This window comes from Cololabis saira, chromosome 12 (genome assembly GCF_033807715.1).
Source record: "Cololabis saira isolate AMF1-May2022 chromosome 12, fColSai1.1, whole genome shotgun sequence".
NCBI lineage: Eukaryota > Metazoa > Chordata > Actinopteri > Beloniformes > Belonidae > Cololabis > Cololabis saira.
The window spans coordinates 32,633,196-32,655,925 of record NC_084598.1 but is presented as its reverse complement, the minus strand read 5'-3'; the positions used below and the strand labels follow the sequence as shown (position 1 = coordinate 32,655,925).

The 22,730-nt window shown below is 40.7% G+C and overlaps 2 protein-coding genes across 8 annotated transcripts in view; one reads left to right on the top strand and one right to left on the bottom strand.

The window, feature by feature from the left end:
* Positions 1-4,134, top strand: part of mmp23ba (matrix metallopeptidase 23ba) — a 19,534-nt gene extending 15,400 nt beyond the window's left edge. For both annotated transcript variants that reach the window (XM_061736648.1, XM_061736647.1), the window contains exons 7-8: positions 400-526; positions 610-4,134. In XM_061736648.1, coding sequence (XP_061592632.1) covers positions 400-526; positions 610-784 — 302 coding nt within the window. In that variant the 3' untranslated portion in view covers positions 785-4,134. The remainder of the gene's footprint in view (positions 1-399; positions 527-609) is intronic.
* Positions 1,988-22,730, bottom strand: cdk11b (cyclin dependent kinase 11B). 6 transcript variants are annotated; one of them, XM_061736641.1, is made up of 21 exons: positions 22,707-22,730; positions 20,266-20,396; positions 19,890-20,029; positions 19,618-19,745; positions 19,363-19,507; positions 18,616-18,770; positions 18,272-18,397; positions 18,093-18,191; positions 15,969-16,100; positions 15,813-15,887; positions 14,776-14,898; positions 14,390-14,607; positions 14,182-14,272; positions 13,982-14,103; positions 13,789-13,894; positions 13,508-13,629; positions 11,315-11,422; positions 10,816-10,932; positions 10,304-10,452; positions 3,136-3,325; positions 1,988-2,569 (listed from the first exon to the last, which is right to left on the bottom strand). In XM_061736641.1, exons 2-21 carry the CDS (start codon positions 20,374-20,376, stop codon positions 2,477-2,479), a joined length of 2,550 nt encoding a protein of 849 aa, XP_061592625.1. In that variant the 5' UTR covers positions 20,377-20,396; positions 22,707-22,730; the 3' UTR covers positions 1,988-2,476. The 6 variants fall into 6 exon arrangements, with proteins under 6 accessions (XP_061592625.1, XP_061592626.1, XP_061592627.1 ...); XM_061736642.1 differs by lacking the exon at positions 22,707-22,730 and having other exon boundaries at positions 18,616-18,752; XM_061736643.1 differs by lacking the exons at positions 14,776-14,898; positions 22,707-22,730.

Below are 22,730 nucleotides of genomic sequence, written 5' to 3'. Positions count from 1 at the left end.
TTTAGTGATGGAAACACCTTTTTCTGTTGTTGTAACAGCTCGGCTGTATTCTGAATGAGGCGGCTACCTCAGTATACTATCTAAAATACACCAATTTTCTTAGATTTTCCAGGCACATTAAGTATATTTGCACAATGTATCGGTATCGGATCGGTATCTCCGATCCCAGCATGAATTTTACTCAATATTGGATCGGAAAGCAAGTCGGTGGTATCGAACATCACTAAGCTGCAAAGAGCAGTCCTACAGTTGTGGCACACCTGTCAGAATCAGAGTCATGTTTATTTAGCCAAGTCTGGTCAAACAAGACAGGAATTTGACTCGGCTATTTTCACTCACTGTACAGTAAATAGGCAAATGGCAGCTCTTATCATCATCCTTCCTCTCATTTCTCCCCAGAGTTCCCCTTCCCCACGGTGGCCCCCACGCTGACGCCTCCGAGGACCAAGCACAAACTGGTCATCGAGGGCAAGAAGCTGACCTTTCGCTGCGGGAAGAAAATTGCGTCAAAGAAAGGCAAAGTATAGTAAGTCCTCCCGAGCGGCGGCGATGATTGCGTGCGCCGTGATTGGCTGGATGTTTTTCTGATGCGCGCACCTCCCGTTTCAGCTGGTACAAAGACGGGGAGCTGCTGGAGTACTCGCAGCCCAACTACATCTCCCTGAAGGCCGACCACATCACCATCGTGGCCAACGCCATCAACGAAGGGACTTACACATGCGTGGTGAAGAAGAAAGACAAAGTCCTCACCAACTACTCGTGGAGGGTACGCGTGCGCTTCTGAAGCCGCCGCCGCCCCCCCCACCCATGCATGCTGAGCAAGGGCACATATTTTAGTTTTGCAAAATAATTTCCTTGTCATCATTCACAAAGAATGATTAAAAAAAGAAAAGAAAAATCCACCACAGGTTGTAAAACACTTTTTTCGGGGGAAAAACAAACAACCTGAGTAAAGCTGTCAATGGCAGACAAATCCTGAGCAGTCCTAGTCAGCAATTTTGGGTTTTGAGACATTTCCCGGTTCTCCGGCTCTGAGCTCATGGATTCATGAGGTTCAAGCCCACCCATCAGCTCTGAGGTAGCTTAATAAATTGAGGCTCAAATAATTTTATAGTGTCATAATCACAGATTTTATATGTAATCTAAAAGTTAGCCTTATTTTATTATGGCATAGCGACTGACCGAGGGAATCTACAAAAATCAGTCCTGGTGACAAAAGAAAAAGAGAAGGAAGAAAAAAAAAAATCCACATCTCTAATGTGCTTCTTTTTATGATCCTGAAAGAGTCGCAGAAACCCTCGCTTAGATGCACGCCGTTCAAATAATTTACACACTGACCGACTAAGCCACTAAAGCCAGAATAAGCAATGTTGCCTGCAGCCTTTTGAGCTATTTGGACCTCAACCCACACATGGAGAACCTCAGACGTCTAGCTTGCTTTACTAGCCTCTCAGCGAAGCCAGCAGTCTCCCTCCAGAGACGCAGCGGTCCAGTTCCACTGGCGGCTCCCTTTCCAAGCTTATTCAACACATCAGGTGTAATAATCTGCACAAGGGCCACTGGTGGAAACAGATAAAACTTATTAATGAATATTTCCATTATAAAAGCTCTGGGATGAGAAGTATTTTTCGGTGCCCGATCCAGCAGGAGAAGTGCGCGGCTTTGCAGGGACCAAAGTTGTAATGTTTATTTTTCTTTGGCTCGTAATCAAGAGAATTTATTGGTTTAATTCTGGAGTTGTTAAGCCAATTTAAAAACAAAAGGCAGAGCAAAGTCGGGGCCTCTTTTTTCGCCTGAAAGAAGAAAAGCACTGAGACAAAATGTGCAATACAAGAATTACATCACTTTTGGAGAGTGACTTCCAAGCTGGGTTGAATGCTCAATTTCTTTTAGGCTCAACTTCCCTTCATTTTTTTTTTCCTTCTCAACTGCAGTGTGCAGTGAGTTTGGACTGAGTTTATAAATACATGGAAAATGGCAGACAAAACAAAGTTTCAAACTTTATTTCTAACAAAAAAACAGTCTGTCATTTTGTGAGCTGGCATTCCCACCAAGATCTCTGACAGTGTTGGATGGAACATGTACTTTTAACGCTGCGTCATCATACAGTAAAGCTCAGGTATCCAGCTATTTATAAGATCCAGTCCTCTCTTATGAAGTATATGAAGACAAATGCAACATAAGGACAAAAGTTTGGGGTTTAGGGTTTTCCCCTGTTGAAGAGCTAAAATCGTCACATTTGAAATGATCAAATGGCTTATAAAAAAAAAGAAAAAATAGAGAAAAAAAGGCAGAAATTCAACAAGTTCGAGTCACAGTCTTGCTGTTAGACAGTCCTGACTTTGATGGCGGTTGATTCTGATCCGATTCTGGTCTGGCCTAGAGAGCTAAACTGTCCGGCGTCAGACAAACGAGTCCGAGCCCTCTTCGCTCCGTGCTTCTCTGCGAGGCGGCCAACGGTCCTGCAGCCACGGCCTCAGAATTTGAGGCTGAATCCCGGGCCAACTGCCGATGCTCCCTGGTTGCTGGTCGTCAAGTGGAAACCGGTGTCTTTCAGGTCGTCATCGCCCTGGAGAAACAAGACATAAAGGAAAAACGGGCCTTTGATATCACCTGGTTTCATTTCCTACATTTCTTTCTAAACAGATCTGATGAATATTAACACTGGTTGCTGTTAAGACGGACCGTTAACCAGAGTTTAAGGAGACCTTTTGATTGTTATTCCACATAAGCATGCATGAGGATGTTAATTGGTAACACTGTTGTTGTTCTTTCTGGGTTTCAGCGAGTCTCCGTAGGCTTGTGCTATGTTTCACAAGCTCTTCCACCCTGATAAGAATAAAACTGAAAATAATATCCAATAACTCTGGCACGGTTCTAATTTGTGTGCAAAGTGGAAAATATCGACACTGCTGCTTCTGTTGAGGAATATCTATATCAGACCGGAGCTTATGGGCAAATAGGACCACTGCTGAAAACATTAGGAACTAAAGGGAGTTCATTTTGGAAAACACAAGGAGGAAATACTCTGACACAAAGCAGAAGCCTGCATGTCTGTAATCTATTTAACACAGACAGCATTCAGAAAGCCTGGTAGCTGTGTGTAATGGGGAAAAAGGAGCCTAATGTCCTTACCAGGTGACTGTAGGCCAGGCCTCCCTCGGGTGGACGTGGACTGGTGCCTCTCTTCACCCTCTGCTGCTCGCTCTTGGCCGGCCAGGTGGGGAACATGGAGGGTTCGATGGGGAGCGGCGTCTCTCTGAAGTACTCGTGCTTGAGCCCCTCGTCCGACAGGATCCTCTTGCTGGGGCAGTAAGTGAGGAACCTGAAAACAAGCCACACGGACATTCTTGGTTGGCATTTCATCAAAAGGAGCAGAGGTGCCACCGGCAGCTCGGAGCACCGTGTGGACTGAAACAGGTGCCAGACGCCTGCAGCTGCCTTCACCTCAGATTCCTTCAGAGATTCAAACACGTCTGGCATTTAGCTCACCGAGGTCCGTTTCTCTAAATCAGGCCCTTGCAGGCAGGATTAACTGTGCAGGAGTCGTCTTTCTGTGCCACGGCCAGAAAAATAGGGACAAGAAATAGCCGACCAATGACGTAGGAGCAGATGAGATTGACACAGCTGTACAGGTTTGTCTCCGAGCAGCCAGTTAGCACCACTAACTGCTTCTTTGTCGACTTGAGATTAAGCCGATCAAAGTTTGATGGCTCTGCCTGATGTGCATCTACGCAGAAGTGGACATGTGGACTTCCAATCAGTTTCACTTTAGTAATGTGGAATGTAAATATGGACAGATTATCTGCAAGTCTTGCTCTTTACCGTTAAAATGAGAGATACGTTTTAAATACTAAAGTCTGGTAATTATGCTAATTTGAAACCTGTTTTTTATGAAGCTACATCTTGGTGGATGATCTGGGAACAACGTGCAGCCGTGACACGAGGAACCGCACAGTTTAGCCACTGAATACTAATTGTAAATGATGGGGTAAATTATGGTAGAGAGCTGCGCAGCTGTGGAAAACATCTGTCAAACTAACCATATCAACGTGTCAGTGGAGACAAAATCAGTAGAAAAAGAAAATAATTGAACCAAATAAATTGTCTCGTGTTATTTGTGAGGAATTTCTGACGAGGATTAGCGACTCTGGGGTTAATTATGCTGACGTTAACTTGATCATAATGACGCTGAGGCCTGCACGGCTCCAAACTTCTTCGTTTTGTTTGGCGCCTGAGTTGCTTCTTATCTGGACCCTCAGAACCAGCTGGTTTTCATCTAAGCAATGCAGTCCCGTATGTCCCCGAGACCCCAGGAACTGGAAAACAGTTAACCGGACAGAGAGCCAGTAATATCCCCGGTCTTTAGACAGAAAACTTGAATCTGAATGCTTTAACTTAGATTACTCCTGTGATACTCATCTTTTCTTTTCTTTTAAGGCTGAGTACACATATACCGTATTTTCACGACCATACGGCGTGCTGTATGAAAAGGGAGTCTCAGTTATGTGTGTCATTACTGTATTTAACACACAGACAAGGCGCACCGTACGAAAAGGCGCCGTCTACACACACATGGCTCGCCGCCTTACAACACACACACACAAGCATACAAGTGTGCGTATTTAAAAATAGAGCGGGAGCAAAACTGAGTTTGATTGTGCTTTATTTAAGTCTTTATTACAAAGTACTAACATTTTTTAAATCACCAATGAATAATCAAAAATTAAAACAAGCGTCATTAATCAAACCCATCGAAGTCCTCATCCTCCGTTTCTGAATTAAACAGCTGCGCTAAATCAAATATGCAACAGTTGTCAGGACAGAACTGTACAGCGCGCAGCTCTCTGGCCGCGCTGAGCAGTTCTCCTGGACTCAGCGCGATTGGGCTGCGGATGAAGCCCGACGGGCTGAGTCCTGACAACAGTTCCACTTTCTTCGCTGTCAGAGTCACTTTCCGTGGAAATGATGCCGGCTTTTGCGAAAGCTCGAACAACAGTGCCAGCAGACACGTTAGCCCACGCATCAACAATCCATCCGCAAACTCTGGCGTAACTTGCCCGGCGCTGCCTTCCACTCTTTGTGAAACTGTGGTCTCCACCCATCGCTCCCACGCCGCGTGAAAATACGGTACTATATACATTTGATCACGCAAATTATACAACATCCTTTTTATTGAAGTGTTTAAGCACTCAATACGGTATTTATTAACATGTGAAGACCAGAGAATAATCAGTCTATATTAAAACAGACGTTTCTTCCTCAACAGAATTGTCTAGCGTTTCTTCATAAAATCAGAATTGTTTTTCTCCTTTTACTCCACAATTTTATTTTATCAAAAGCTCTAAAATCCTTTCATCAAATCAAACTTTATTTATATAGCACTTTCTGTGCAGTAAAACGCAGCAGAAAGTGGTGTCACATACAACAAAGAGGTCTGGATGCACATGCAGACGGGACATCGACATCACAATATATCTACTTAAAAAACCTGCTCACTAAAGTCTCCACCTGGATTTAACTGAGCAAATAAATTAGACCCTCCCAGTGAATAATTACAACATGGATGATTATGTTTCATCTGATATTTAACTCTCCCTGCTGAACCTACTTAAACTGAGTTAAGAAGTGCCCAATATTAAAAACGGCGAGGATAGTGGGGAACCATGATCTTCCAGGAGGGGAGATGTGTTCAGACACTCCCACCATCTCTACAAGGTCTTGGTGAAAAATGAATGATCTGGATGGAAATAAACGACATTGGAGAAGCTTATCAGAGCGATGCCACAGCAAATGCTCGCCGTAATCACAGCTGTTCAACCCAATAACAGTGTGGGACTTTTACTGGACCGGCAGTGTATATTGATCTAGTACTGGTTCAGTGCCCGGCCCCCTCTGGAACTGCAAGGCCAGCAGGTTCAGAAACCACTTGTGGGCTGAGGCTACTCCACAGGTTGAAGAGTAAATACCACAACCCTCAAACACTTTCCTACACAGGGGGGTGTGATATTCCAAACAGTTCTGTGATGTCTACCTGCCAAACGCCCTCTGAACCGCTCAGCTCTGAGCCGCTCTGGAGTAGGGATGGGCGGTATGGACTAAAAAATGTATCACGATAATTTCTGGCATTTATCCCGATAACGATAAAAAAAATACCAATTCAACTCCACCTTTTTAACTATAAATCTATCACCACATTCAGTCTTTGGAGCCCCCAAATCACTGCTCTAAAAGATACTAAATGCTACTAAACTACGAAAAGAATTAATAAAAACCAATTAAATGAGTCCACCTGTACTGCAAAACTGTAATCACTCAGATCTGCCATGTTTGTTACACAAAAACCTCATCAACAGGAATTTATTTTCCTTCCTTCCTTCCTTCCTTCCTTCCTTCCTTCCTTCCTTCCTTCCTTCCTTCCTTCCTTCCTTCCTTCCTTCCTTCCTTCCTTCCTTCCTTCCTTCCTTCCTTCCTTCCTTCCTTCCTTCCTTCCTTCCTTCCTTCCTTCCTTCCTTCCTTCCTTCCTTCCTTCCTTCCTTCCTTCCTTCCTTCCTTCCTTCCTTCCTTCCTTCCTTCCTTCCTTCCTTCCTTCCTTCCTTCCTTCCTTCCTTCCTTCCTTCCTTCCTTCCTTCCTTCCTTCCTTCCTTCCTTCCTTCCTTCCTTCCTTCCTTCCTTCCTTCCTTCCTTCCTTCCTTCCTTCCTTCCTTCCTTCCTTCCTTCCTTCCTTCCTTCCTTCCTTCCTTCCTTCCTTCCTTCCTTCCTTCCTTCCTTCCTTCCTTCCTTCCTTCCTTCCTTCCTTCCTTCCTTCCTTCCTTCCTTCCTTCCTTCCTTCCTTCCTTCCTTCCTGTCATTTATCATTTTTACCGCGAGATGACAAATTCTTACCGTGGGGAATTTTTTTGACGGTTTATCGTGAACGGTAAAATATCGGCCATTCCTGCTCTGGAGCTGCTCTGGAGCTGCCTCCTGGCCTGCTCTGCTCTGAATGTGTCCCAGGACGAAATGCTCCCTGAGTTTTGTGACAGCTGGAAGGTTTCAGCAGCGCTGGAGCGGCGCCAGACCTCCGCTGAGCTGCGAGCCTGCAGCAGCACAGTGGAGATGTTGTTCCCACCTTGTGCAGCATGATTTGGTCATTACAGGTGAAGCCTGCAGACGCAGTGGCTCGGTAAAGATCTAAAATGAAAGTTGAAAGGCTCACCCTTGCAGCTGCTAAACGGTGCTGATATCTGGAATGTGAGGAGAGAATTATGGAGCTACTACTCTGCATGTGAAAATGAAAAGTGTGTTCCCAAAAACATTTTCCTCTAGTGTGCAGCCTGAAATGGAACATGTGGATGCTCTCGCTGCGGCCCGCTGATGAATTACCACTCCACTACCGCTGTCATGTTTTAATTCAGCTTGCCAGGAATGCACCGTCTGAATGAAAAACTATGGAAACAGCGTCAGTATTTTGGCCTGTTTTATTCGTGGACAATGACGGCCACTGTATGAGCCACAATGACCGTCACTAAACGTATGACTCCTATTACTTAATGTAATCAAATAAAAAGCCATTAGATATTACAGCAGGGGTCTTCCACTAGATTATTCAGGGGGCCACATCTGCAATAAGACTGTATGGAGAGGGCCGCACTGCGTGCGCACACAAAGCACGCACGCGGAAAATTTGGGGGTTTTCAAAATGTATTTTGCACTCAAAGACGAAGATTTATGTATATATAATACATTTGTGCTCAGGAATGAGCAGGAGAACATATCTGTCTAGTTTACATAATAATTATGTATTAATTGTCTCCAAATTTATTCATTGTGAATGTTAAATATAATATTCAGAAAAAGAAATATTATTTTAAATGCAAGTTCATTTTGAAACCATGCATTGTGCAAACTTAATGAAGTTGATATTGACCTACTTTTAATAAAACACGCCATAATGATAAAGCACCACTTTCCACCAAGATTTCCTTATTTAAATATTATATTAAGCATTGAGCACAAGCATTTCAGTCCATAGTAGCCAGTTTGATGTTATAAATAAGCAACCAAAATATTAACCGTAAGCTCCTTTAGTTATGACACATCTGTGCATTATATCAGCAAAACAAAACAATCGCATGAAATTATAGGAGGTTTAGAAGTCCGTCTAAAATGCAAAGTCCTCATTTAGAGATTCAAATGAAAGAAATTTCAGGCAAATCCTAGAAGCCTAATGATGTAAACGAGTCCTCTATAAACGGAGGTTAATAACAAATAATGTGACAAACATTATCACTGTGCAACACTGGCAAAAAATCTGAAGTAGTAAAAAACATCTCTAACAGAGATTAACATTTACAAACACTGTCCAATGAATCATTAACCAACTGAAAAGGCTACCAAGCATCTGAAACTTTTATTAATTAACAAAATGGGATATGTAAACCATGTTAGTTTCGCTTGCCGGCTGGAAGTGACGTCCGATCGATCGGGACAACACTACTTTCCGCCCCTTTTTTGAAGTATGACCAGGGGCCACATAAAAGCTCCTGGCGGGCCGCCAGTTGATTATCCCTGTACTACAGGCATCATGGACATGTAGGTCATTTAAAGATTATATACATATACATTTATGGAAATTATTTATGCCATAAAACAGACAGTTTCTCATGTTTTTTTTTGTCATTTTCTTCCGTATGCAATGTGGGTTATCTGCAGGATGTGACCTTCTCTTTAGTGGTCACCAGAATGGTTCACTGGTTTCCATCCTACCATCTCTTCTCCATCGACCAACCAGCTGCATATCCTCTTTCTCCATTTCCAGAAAATCTCCTCTTCAGCTTTCCCTTTGACTCCTGCCTGGAAACTCCATCTGCAGCATCCTTCTACTAATATATTCACAATCCTTCCTCTTTACACGTCCAAACCATCTCTATCTCGTCTCCCTTGCTATTTCTCAGAGTCCTCCAACTCTGGCTGCCCCTCTTAAGTATTTATTCATAATCCTATCCTCCTTCATCACTCCCAAAGACGATCTTTTATTCTGCCACTTTCAGCTCCGTTTCCTGTCTCCTGATCAGCGCTGCCGTCTCCGAGACACAGAGAAGGGCTGGTTTCACTAGTCTGTACTCTCTGTGCTACTCTTCTATCACAGATAACTCATGATAATCTTCTCCACAGCCTCCACTCTGCCTGGCCCGTCTCTTCTTCTCCTCTTTTCCACATGCCCCATTGCTCTGAACGGTAGAGCCCCTGTATTTTAAGTCCTGCACCGTCTTCCCTACCTACTAGAGAAGACATCTGCAAACATCATATACCGTACAGACTCCTGTCTGACCACATCTGTCAACCCATCCGCCAGTGATGGATAGTTCACAGATTCCTCACCTAGGTTCCTCACACAAGTCCTCTACCGCTCCGACATGCGGTTCTACTGTAAATCCACAAAGACACGGTGCAGCACCTTGCACGTACTTCTCAATGTGTATTCATAAAGCAAACTTTGCCACTGTGGTGTTCCTTCTCGGCATGAAATCCTTCTGCTGATCTCTAGAGCTGGGTATCGATTCAAATGTCAAGAATCGATTCGATTCCGATTCTTAAGATTCAGAATCAATTATCACCATTTTATCCGATTCGATTCGATATTGATTTGGGTTAGTGTTGCCTGGATTATATGACTGTAAAATAACTATTGAAATAATAATTTCACAATAATTATTGTGAAATAACTAAGAAATAAATAACTCAAATAGGCATTTCAATATCCATTTAAAGTGCAAAAAAAGAAAGAAACTGCAACAGCTCAAGCAGTAAACAAATTATTTTAGCTTGTCTGATTTATTCTGTCACCAGACACACAGCTTGCCATGAAGCACCCGGCATTTTTCAGGTGTTTCATGATAAACCGTGTCCGATAACAGAGAAACCAAACAAGCTATAGTAAATATAAATAATATGAACTTCATTGAACTAATATAACATTTAGAAATTTAAGCTGAAATGTCCAGCATTTTCTCTAAAGAAAAGTTCATTTAGTTCAGGAGTTTTCAAAACTACTGGGATTAAAGTTCACCAGGCAAAAATGTAATGATGGGGGGGGGGGGGGGGGGGATAATAAAAAAATAAATCGATCTTTAGACATACAAATCGATTTTTAGGAATTAATATGAGAATCGATTTAGAATCAGAAAATCGATTTTTTCAACACAGGCTTACTGATCACAAATCACCCCTTCCCAGGTCTTCATTACGTTATCACCTGTATAATCCTGGAGTTGCTGCAGTTCTAGACTTCACACTTCTCAATAGTCTTTAAAAGTCTTACTTGTTCATGAGGTCAAAGCCTTGGTCTGAGAGAAGCGCTCCGAAGCGCTTCCGCAGGTTGTTGTAGGGATACTCTGTAAAAGTCATCTTCTTCACAGCGGGCAGCTCGTTGTAGCCGGGCCAGATCTTCTCACTGGGCGACCCGAGATCCTGCATTCAAACAGACACACGAGTCAGCAGACATGCCTTCAGTAAAAAGAGAGATGCGTTTGAGGCATTCCTACTTTGGTTGACATTTTCATCGGACAATTTAACTGATCGCCGGTCTAGTTTGGCATCGGAGGCCAAAAAGATTCAAGTTCATCCAGCTGTTCTATGTAAAACAGCCACTTAAAGGGTATTCAAGCAGCCTTGCAGATTTATAGCTCATCATCTATCTATCAACAGCTCCACCCTGAGATGAATGGCAGAACTACATGGTGAATACTCAAAACTCTACTCCAGATTTACAAGCCGTGAACACAAGACTTTCACCCTTTATGGTAACAGTTGAGAGCAAATGACAACATTTACCTTGAAAATCTTGTTAATTTGGTCAATTTCAGATTTTCCAGGGAAAAGAGGTTTCTGGGTAAGGAGTTCGCCAAATATGCAGCCCACTGACCACATGTCCACAGCTGTGGAGTACTCCTGTGGAGAGAAGAGCAAATACAGTGGTAGTCCACAGAAACATCAACCAGACAGACAGTCTGCCTTGCACGTTTATGTTTGAGTCCGTCTTGTGTGTGAACGTGCATGTGCACTGACGGCTGGCTGGCCCCCTGCCATCCGGCCGGATTAATCACATACGCTACAACTCCGGCAGCACGTTGCGGTATTTGGTATCTTATGAGCCCAATTATTCACAGATGTTGTTTTGTAATGGAAATATATCTATATCTGAAAGTGTTATTGGAGATGATGCCGTCACCTCGGTGAACGTTCATCATCTTAATGTATGCAATTTCAGGCCCTGTGAAGGTATTTCGTCTGGGTTGCGGTCTGGGTAGGCAGCTCGGGTTTGGATTCTAACCTTGGCTCCGAGCAGCAGCTCTGGCGATCGGTACCACAGGGTCACCACAACAGGGGTGTACGGTTTCAGGGGAGAACCGTACTCTCGCGCCAAGCCAAAGTCACCAATCTACAGCACATGGAAGACGGGGGAAAGACCACAACATTTCATTTAGTTACTTTGGGATTACGTCTTAATAAGATGCTTCTCTGGGTGTTTATATCAGACTCAAATAAGATGATGCAATAATATACAGAAATAGCTGAAATTAAAAGTTCCACAGTGGGGTGTGAATCAGAAAAGATCTGATGCAAGTACACACAAACTCCCTGAAATATAAACATCAGCAAAAATATTGATCCAAAGATTAGTCCTACATACAATTATATAGATTTGTGTAAATCCTAATAAGATATTAACTCTCTGTAGTTAAAAATGAGACTTTATTGTCGAATCGACTGTAATTCAAACATTCAAATCTTGCATGGTAATATTTTAAGCATCACAACTTATCAAAACCGTGTAAAGATTGAAAACCTACTAAGTCCTCAGAAGTTTTACCCTCTTCAGTGAAACAAATGAAGTAATTTTCCTTGTTGGAGACAAGTCATGTCCCCTTAAATCTGGACAAAGACCCTGAGTTCCTTACTGGTGTCAACCAGTCGCTTTAGAAACTGACATAATCAATATTAGACCCTCTTTCCATTCTAAGGTTTTACATCTGGTTCTTACAAAGTCTTGAAATTTGGTAAATACACCCTCAAAAGAAAAGCATGTAATATATTATGCTGTGCCATTCTTTATTTCACATAACTAAGCAAACCCGGTTAAGCAGAACATTAAAAAAAGAACAATATGATTTCATAAAAAATTAAAAAGATAAGCAACAGCCAGATGCTGCTTATGTAATGTAGTTGATTAGCTGATAATCAGTAAACGTGACCGTCTACAAAATCTGATGTTTTAGTATTTTGATAGTTTGCAAACACAATACCAAAAAGAAAAGAAATCAGGAATGATCTGTTGTTGATGCCCATGAGGGAGGGCCGGTAACACTGATTCCAAACAAGCTGGAGTTCATCATTCAAAAAGATTATTCACAAGTGGAAAACATTCAAGACGGCTGCCAATCTTCCCAGGAGGGGAAATACCTGCAAGTTCCCTCCGAGTTGAGACTCTGCAATGCTCAGAGAAACTGAATGAATGAATGACTGAATGAAATAATGAATCTATCTACATCTCTGACTACATATGTCTCAGCTAGGATATGACATGTTCAGTTAATCCCAGGACAGCTAGGAAAAGATCGAATTGGGTTTAGAAGAATAACGATACCAAACATTTTGTCTTTGGGGGAAAAAACAATATAAATATGCCATTTCCAAAGTTACAAGTGTATAAATCACTTTTGAAGACTTTTGGAAATACTTTTGGAAAGAGGTTTATTAGAACTAACAAGACCAAAGTTTACATGCATGGTGCTAAAACGTAATGCTTCATTAAGCTAAAACCAAATACAGCACCTGAACTGTCAAGCACAATGAGACGTGATCCTTCAAGGCTTGTTTTACAGCCAGAGGACCTGAGCACCTGCAGTAATTAAGCTGAGTATGTCACCTGTGTCAAGTGTAAGGTCATCTGTCCTGTAGCTAAATCTGGGCTTCCTTTGGGTCTTGCAGGACACTGGTACCAAGCAAGATTAAATACTATGGTACGACCATAAAAGAGCTTTTCATGAACAAATGCCTGCAGATCTCAATGAACTGACCCCAAGTTCACTAAAAGTGGTCAAAGATGATTTTAGAGACCTAAGACATCATACAGAAAATAATTACTTAAGAGTGTTTACTACTAAACCTGGCTCAAGTTAGGTTTTTCTACACACTACTTTTGCAATTCGGCTTTTTATTTATTTGATGTCATAAATCACATGTTGGTGTTGACCTGAAATAACACATTGTCAAGACTTGATAATTATTTTTATTATGCTCTGACACATAACTCCTTCGAACTAAAAGTGATGTGTGTAATTAATACCTAGCAATGAAACAAAATCTACTAATATAGATGTGAAATGAAAAAAAATGTAAAAAGATGTTAACAAGGAACATATGTTAATCTCCATTATAAGAATTTATAGGAAGAGGAGCTGTCGCTAAGGTCACAGGTAAGAAGTCCTTAACGGGTCTGGATGAAAACGGCAGCACTGCGTACCTTGAGGATGCCCTTATGGCTCAGTAACAGATTGGACGTCTTCAGATCACGATGCAGAATCCAGTTGTCGTGGAGATGTCGGACGCCACGAAGAAGCTGAATCATCAGGGTCTTTACTTCCCCTGAAAGATAAGTGTCCAGCTTTACATGAGCTTCTGCCAGGTACGGAAGAGTTATTCTGTTATCAACCCCGCAAAAAAACCTCATATTTAGTCTGAATAGCATTTTTCTAGTTTCGGAGACAAAGAGATGGATCGTAACCCGACAATAACTCAAACTACCTGGCAAGAAAGGCTGCTTCATGGTTTCCATCAGGCTCTTCAGATCATGTTCTACATAATTCATCACAATGTAGATTTTGTCCATGTTGCTTCCAACGACTATTTCCTGATAATGCAATGGAAAAAGTAGAAAAAAAGTAGTCTTAGATTGACCTCAAACACTTGGCTAACACTCTGCATGTAGTTCACTCACCCTCACTGTGACGATGTTTGGATGCTGAGCTTTCAGAATGGTATTGATCTCTCTCAAAGATGTGATGGGAAAGCCTTCCTTCTCCTTCTCCATCTTCAGCCGTTTCAAGGCAACAATCTCATCTGCAGTTAAGATATAATCATCGTTAAGCACATCTGAAACTGTAAAATCACACATTCACATAGTTAATTTTATTTTACCAGTCTTTTTGTCTTTGGCTCGGTACACCACACCATACGTTCCCTCCTCTATTCGGTTTAGACACTGAAATTCTTCAACGCTGCGGCATCCCTGAACACAAACGGCATTTGAGTACCACATACTGCTCACTGGCGTGGAACAACAACATGCATGTGGATATTTTTATTCATATGACGTGAAGAGTGTTTATGTCATGTTGAGTTTCACCTGTAAAGCTGGCAGGTACTTGGGCAGCTCTTTCTTCAGTTCGACAGGTGATATCGGGGGAGAGTCTGGGATGTAGTTCTCCTCAGGTGTGGGGGAGCGTGAGTGAGTTTGAGACTGTGGGGTGGGATCGGCATCTGCCCCTTCATCCTCTTCCTCATCCTCTTCATCCATGTCTTCACCGCTTTCCTCTGAATCGTGGTCAAAGCGGGATTCCGGCACTGTGAGGCGAAGAGTGAAGTTAAGCGTTGATCAGCTGCGTTTTCCAAGAGCTGCGAGAATCTAGACACGATCCTGTCACTGTTTAAACTAAATCTCTAACCCAGAATTTCTGTCACATTTATCAGATATTGAACTTAACTGCACGTTATCATTGTCAGTCAACGTACTTATTATATATGATTGATCATGAGGACTCAGAAGCCCTGTGACAGACTGGCGCCCTGTCACGGGTGTACCCCTGCCGCTCCCCTGTACTGAGCTGGGATAGGCTCCGGTTGACCCCCGTGACCCTGCACAGGATTAAACGGGTATAGAAAATGGAAGGATGGATGGATGGAAGGATGAGGAGTCAGAAGTGTCAGCTGCATTGTGCTTTAAAGAAACCTGCATTTTATTAACCTTTGGTATTGATGGTATAAATATAACTCCAAGATATTTAGCAGACACCATGAAAAAGCTTTTCCTCAAACAAATATGTTTTATTTTGACAAGTCACCGACCTAAACTGACTGCCAAATCCTACTTGCATAACTGAAGAGAGGTCTGAGTGTTTATCTGTATCGGCCCACATTCCTCCAACGTGACTCGGAGGGACAGTCTTTGCATACTTCATATCCTCTTATCACAAGATTTATCATTTCATTTAAAAATTAATGCTTTAATGTCATAAATAACTATTTTCACTTGCCAACACCTTACTTTCAAATGAAAGGCTTCATTTTAAAAGCCAGAGTCACTGTCTCTTGATGTGATTAATGTATCGGAACAGAGAGACGAGAGAAATAAACCACAAGCAAATATTACACGCTGGAAGTTGTGATACCAAGAGACTGTCAAATGTAATGATGACCGAAGTAGAAAATTGTTTTATTGACATTTTTGTTTTAGGCATCTCTGTGCTCTTGACAAATATGTGCACTCGTGATTATAAGACTTCCGTGCTGATTTTGTTTGCCTTCTCAGAATTCATGGCAGAACACAGAGACCCAATATCCTTTCCTCCTCTTGGCTCTAATCTCAGTTTGGGGTTTTGTTAGGATTAGGCTCATTTTTTCTTAAGCGGCTCTAGAAGTAATGGTCATGTGCATGTACATGTGCCCCCCCATGTACTGGTTAATTTACTTAATTGACAAAATGCTAATTTGAGTGGTCAGACAGAGAGAACCTTGGTCTTGGGTTGTAACGACATCAGTGGTTTACTCACCTACAGCTATGTGGTTTCCGTTTTCCCTCTCCTCTTCGAAGTCTTCCTCTGACTGTTCGTCCTCACTCACATCCTCTGAAAGGGAGCCTCTGCGTTAACCCTGCGTGTTACTGGACTTGCATAACTCTCATAAAAAGAGAAGTTAGAAAGTATTACCGGCACTCTGCTCAGACGGTGCTGAGGCTGAAACAGATTCCTCCTCTTCTTCTCCCTCCTCCGCCTCACTCTGGCTGCTGGACTCCTCTTCTTCTTCGTCATCCTCCTCTTCTTCTGAGCCCGATCCTGATGCTAAAGAAGGTGGAGAGTACTAGTAAATACTTATACTAAATGAGGCAAAGCTACAGTTACATCCAATGTTCCCTCTAAACTGCGCGCGTGCGCAATCGCGCACTGACCGCATATTCTCAGCGCACAAGAAAGTCTATCCAGCGCAGTGCTTTAAGTGGGCCGGTACGCGCCGGTACGGAGTACCCCCACTTCTCAATATTAGCCTCTGGCGTACCGGGACTTCTCATGAGCTCAGTTCTCTCTCTCCTACAGTGGCGTCGCAACGCGACTGCCCCTCGTGAGACGTTCACTCGCAAAGCCTGATTTATGGTTCCGCGCTAAATCGACGCAGAGCCTACGCCGTAGGGTACGCGGCGACGCGCAACGTACATGCGCGTCCCCGCGTACCCTACGGCGTAGGCTCTGCGTTGGTGTAACGCGGGACCATAAATCAGTTTACGGAGGTCCCGCGAGTCGAGAGGAGGAGAAGTATTCAAGGATTTGGGGAATACAAGGAGCTGTGGGGATCCCGGACACAAGAAAGTCTGAAGCCTCTGCTAAAAGCTATCCATACCATTGCTGTGCGGCAGCACTGGAGTTGAGGGGGGATGAGGGGAGATGGCACCCCCCCCTGAAATAAAAAAACGGTCCAAATCATCCCCCCTGAAATAAAAACGGTCCAAATCATCCCCCCTGTAAAACTGCCATCCCTCCTTTCCATCCCTTATGTCATTTCATCAATGAATGTGGTTTTACTGCTATTTCAACATTTAGAGTCATCACCAGAAAAATAACACCAGAAAAATAACTTATTTGACAATTTCCACCTGTTTCAAGTAAATTTTCACTTGAAATAAGTAGAAAAATCTGCCAGTGGAACAAGATTTATCTTCTCATTACAAGCAAAAAAAATCTTGTTCCACTGGCAGATTTTTCTACTTATTTCAAGTGAAAATTGACTTGAAACAAGTGAAAATGGTCAATTAAAACAAAATTTTGTCGACATTTCAACTTTTTTCATAAAATTTTTGACTTTTTTTTCTCAAAATCTCAACTTTTCTCTGGACATTTTGACTTTTTTCTCAAAACTTTTTTTCTCGACATTTCGATTTTTTCTCTCAAAATTTCGAGAAAAAAGTCGAAATTTTCACCTGTTTCAAGTAGATTTTCACTTAAAATGAGTAGAAAAATCTGCCAGTGGAACAAGACTTTTTTGCTTGTAATGAGAAGATAAATCTTGTCCCACTGGCAGATTTTTCTACTTATTTCAAGTGAAAATTTACTTGAAACAGGTGAAAATTGTTGTTTTTTCCAGTGACGAGTCTTGTTTTTAAGTGTAATGAGATACTTAAAAATAAAGCGTGCATATGTGATGTTGCTCACAGTCGTCCTCAGTTTGCTCAGGGAGCTTGCGTGTGTGCCCAGATACATGAAAAATTAGAGGGAACATTGGTTACATCTAAACATTTTTAACGTTTTCTTGTCGTTTTTAGGTTGTTTTCATAGGGGAAAGATTATTTAACTGAGAAGAAAATTCGTTTTTACGATTTAATCCATGTTTACTAGGAATTGATTTGATTTATTTGATTTATTTTATTTTTGTACATGTAAAAAAAAAAAAGATTGTTTCCAAATACCATCATTTTTGTTTTGTTTAAGTTTAATGATAACTTGTTATTGTCAAGCCATTTTTAAATTTTGTCAAATTCTGAGGTAATATTGTCCAAAAGTTGCTGTAAATTCTCACCAGAATAAAATATGTTTGTGTCATCGGCAAATAGTATGAATTTCAGTATTTATGATACTTTACATATGTCATTGATATAGATGATAAACAGTTTAGGACCCAACACTGACCCCTGGGGGACTCCACACTCAATGTCCAAACATTGTGACTGATTTTCTCTCATCTTCACAAATTTAATTAAAATATGATTAAGCTGTAGTAAAGTTTTGAGCAGGACTTGAAAGCCGACTGCTAGTTGCTGTAAGTGTTACTATGTCATGCATTACCAATCGAGGATTCTGCAGTGCTGGTCTTCCTCTCAGTGTCACTGATGTCCTGGAGGTCTGCAAGCAGGTCTTTGATGTCTGGTCTCTCTTCCTTTGAGGCTGAAAGAAAAAAGAAATGTTGTGAGCCATGTTAAATTTTTCTTTTCTTCTAGAAACATACATGTAGCGAGCAAACTCACTTGCGCTTTTCCGTGGTTCCCCGTGGTCTGACCTGTCCCGAGGAAGGCGAGTGGGACTACGACTGCGGTGACTTTGTTTTAGCTTGTCATCATAATCGTCTGGTAGCATTCGATGATGAGTCGGCACTTTGGATGAAACAATCTCTTGTTAAATGTTGAACCAGACCAAGCTCAAACTTTAAAAGGATTTAGAAATGAGATTAGTTCAAGCTGACTGAGTGATTTTACACCCAGAGTCATAATAGTGAAAAATCTAACAACATTTTTTGCTACCTTTAGTTAAATAACGGTAACATGCATCTGTTGAGATCAATTCGCTGTAGCGCAGCGATAGAGTCACCGACCTTCTCGTCGCGTCCCTCTGTCTTTGCGCCGCTCATCAGCTCTTCTCTCCCTGTCCTTAATGTCCCGGTGGTCCTTTTGCTGCTCACGAAGCTTTCGGTCCCGTTCCCGCTGGCGCTCCAACTGCTCAAGCCGGTCCCTGTGTATAAATGGAATACTAAAAAATGAATGACATAGTTAACTACGTTACCTAGGGAACTATGGTTCTGTGAGTTCCTAGGTGATTGCTAGTCACACGAGTCACTTGGTTCATTGTGAAACCGGGCCTCATCTACAACACTGTATTTACTGTGGAAGTGCAGCGGTGGCCGACAGGTCACATACGTGACTTTTTTACGTAAAATCTCAACCTGCAACAACATGTATCCACTGTGTTTACTGCCACTAGCAGTAAGAGGGAGCAACAAGGAAAATCCATTAATATACCCTGGAGCATCTCCTTGAGTATACATTATTTATGTAACTCACACGAAAATGGTAGTTTGTATCTGTGACAAATACAATATCATCGGCTACACTGCACTAATGTTTTATTGACTATATGCATTCAAAAAGTTGATCCACACTGAAAATAAAATTGAGAAAAAACAAAACATACTAGAATATGTTTCATATTGTCCCTAAGGTTTAATATTTGTGGAAGAAAAATATCCAGAGCAACAACTTTTAAAATAACGTACACTAATCAAACTCAAAAATCTATTCATTCTTCCAACGTGACATCAAAACCTCCCCGGGCTGATGCTCACCTCTCTCTACGTGAATGAGCTCTGGCCTGTTCCCTTCGTTTCTGCCTCTCCCAGTCTCGCCGGGCTTTGTCCTCTTCCCACTGACGCTTCCTTCGATCACTCTCTCTCTCTTTTTCTTTGTCTTTGACTCGAGAGTGCTTCCCCCCTGTTTTAGTCATAACCATGAACATACCGGTAAATTGACCTTAGAACAAGCTGTACAAGACTTGGTGAAAATGGGCTTTGAAAACACCTCTCTAAGAAGCACTCCCTCACCCCCTTCGTTAGAGTGACTGCGATGACGTCTCTTATCTTTTCTCTTCTCCTCTTTTCTGTGGTGAGATTTCTCCTTCCTTGCTACCTGCTGAGGAGGCTTAATTGCTAGTGATTCATCTTCTTCTCCTCTAACAGAAACATAAGGAGAACACATTGATAAAGACGCAGTATGTACATGTATACTAACTAAAAAAATAAAATAAAAAAAAAATCTAAATCATCAGATGTGATATTTAAAAGTACCTAAGCCTGTCTAGTTTAATTTCAACTACCTGTCCTCTACTGAATCTTCCCGAGCATATGGAGAATTACGAATTGTTATTTCCATCCTTTGATCTCGTAGTTCTCCTTCCTCCGGAGTGTCTCGTTTGGTTTCCCGATCATTCGCCTGCGGAACAAGGCCTTGAGTGAACTGTGCAAAACGAGAAAAATTAAATTTTTGGTTAAAGCCTGAAATCAAAAATATGTTCATCTTATAACTATAACATTAAACAGATTCAAGAGCATTTAGGATACAGTTGAAGGTAATCAGTCAATTTCAACGTGTTTTTTTGCCAACACATAACTAAAAAACTGTTTCCATCAGAATCATTTTTGTGTTTTGGTGACATGTGGATATTACATTACTGCTTCTTTGAGATACTTTACATTTTTATGGCGCTTAGGGTCTGTTTTCTCCTCTAATTCTCTTCTGCGTTTTTTCTCTAGTAGGATTTCATCAAGAGTTTTTACTTTCCAGGTGTCCTTTTCGTCCCCCATCAGCGCCCACTCGCCACCATCTGTTTCAAATGACAAACAGATACAGAAGAGTTGGTCAGATGTATCACAGCTCACTTTGATAACACAATGCTTGGAAATAGTTATAACTGCTGTATCCCACAAGACCTATACGATTTTTGGATAATTATCAGAACTATCTCCATTCCATATATAAAAACAGCTGGATGAAACTAACAGTAGACTGAACGTTTCAAAGTTTCTGTGGTTTGGTTTAAAAATAATTTCCTCTGGTCACCTTTGGCAACTGCAATAGACAGTGCAATATCATATAATGACTTTAACTTACAGTAGATTCACAACATCTGACAGCACAAAACGTTTAGGTCATAACAAAAGCTCTGGTTACGTTTACTGTTAGTTAACCATGAGCAACTTAAACACATTTCTAATTTTGTCACAAAATGTGCCATTCGGTCACTAAAATCTAATTGTTAAGTGTTTAATCAGACACTTTTAACTCAAAGTTTAAAGTTAATGCTGAATAAAAAGGTAATTGTTTAAAAATAAGCAAAACTGCAACATCACTTGCAGGATCAATATCTGCAAATTATAGTAAAACCTATTTTGTTTATCCAGCATGAAAAAGCTGAACTAAATTCAGTTATGAAGTTATTTCTAAATTACTGGAGGTCCAGAGGTAACTTTACTCCAAAACAAAAAAGCAAATAGTACATAAGTCCTCAACATTACTAATTAATGAAAACTAATAACTCTAAATTGTGAACCTAAACCAATTTTACAACAAACATTGATTTTTCTTTAAATTCAAATGTTCATAATAGATATTTATGACAAAATATGAGTCTACTACTTGGTAGTCCTCAATTTTCTATTTTTATATTATAATGTTACATAAACTGTCAATAATATCACAATTAGAAATACATACTTTTCAAAAATCTCCGCTTGCTTTTAAAAAGGGAAAAAAACACATTTTTAAGAATTGAAAATGGATTAGTTATTTACAATTAACCACAAAAAGGCAAAAGTTACCAGTAAATCAAAATTCATTAACTGGATTAAGGAAGTGTCTACAACTTTACCTATGGAAAAGAGGGATACTAAACAAATAGATAATAAAGGGGAAACTATCATTATTTCAAAACATTTGGCGTCCTTTTATGGAAAAATATGGAGAGTGTGGATTTAAGCGTGTGGGGAGTGAGGCAGATGAGACGTAGTTACCAGTGATCCTCTGAAGTATTCTAAAACAATTTCCTTTCTTCGGATACTTGATTTCTTTATTCTGTGTGAATTCTACATTCGAGTTTGTATTTCTGAACTATGCACAACGGTGAAATAATTTGGCCTAACCCTTGAAAGATAGAGAAACCTTTGTTGTTTTGATTGTGGTTACTTTTTTGATTTGTTTGGGGTTTTATTTATTTAAAAAAATGTTCTTTCTTTTTTCTCTTTTACTTTCTCATATAAAACTAAGCTGAGTGTTGCTTTATGATATCTCATAAATACCTGACTTTTTGTTGTTTTGATTTTTACTTTTTTGTTTTGTTTGGGGTTTTATTTATTTATTTTTTTCTGTTTGGGGTTTTATTTATTTATTTTAATTAATTATTTTTTTCTTTCTTTTTTCTCTTTTCCTTTCTCATAAAACTAAACTGTGTTGCTTTATGATATCTCATAAATACCTGACGTTTTGTTGTTTTGATTGTTGTTACTTTTTTGTTTGGGGTTTTATTCATTTATTTATTTTTCTCATATAAAACTAAACTGAGTTGCAGTTTCTGATATCTCATAAATACCTTACTTATAAGGAAATATGATTCAAATGCTGGACAATAATTCAGCTGCCCTTGATGTTTCCTATTATGTAAGAGCACTCTTATTTTTGTTTATCATTGGAAGGATTTTGAAAATCAAATAAAGATAATATTGAAAAAAAAGGCAAAAGTTTATTAAATAAGATTTTCCAGGTTGAAACATGTTCCAATAAACCTTCTTCACTGCTCTACACAATGCAATAAGAGGACGGATTACTAACTAATCAAAACAAGACTTTAAGTGGTCACGTTCAGCACATTTTAGATATAAATGTTTGCACCAGAAGTTAAGTTTGTGATCATTTAAGATGATGCTAAAACGTGTGCTAGCAGCGTTAGCTCAACTAGCACGGGCGACTGTTGCGAGACAAATTCTGCAGCTAAATACACCATTTTGGTGGAAGACGTGAATGCAATCGCAGCACTTTTAAACTTGGTAATACATATCTGTATCCTTTAACGAATTTAAGAAAACTCAACGCAAAGCAAAGTGAAATTATTGACCGGGAACAAAAATCAGTGAACACGTACCTGAAATACGCGCAGCGGTAACGA

What these genes read in the sequence shown, in the direction of transcription:
- cdk11b (XM_061736641.1), bottom strand. Translation starts at nt 20,376, where the DNA reads ATGGGGGACGAAAAGGACACCTGGAAAGTAAAAACTCTTGATGAAATC. An exon ending in GAAGATTCAGTAGAGGACAG is followed by an intron (nt 19,746 to 19,889) that starts GTAGTTGAAATT and finishes TGTTTCTGTTAG; the next exon opens with AGGAGAAGAAGATGAATCAC. An exon ending in GCCTGGCCTACAGTCACCTG is followed by an intron (nt 2,570 to 3,135) that starts GTAAGGACATTA and finishes TTGTTTCTCCAG; the next exon opens with GGCGATGACGACCTGAAAGA.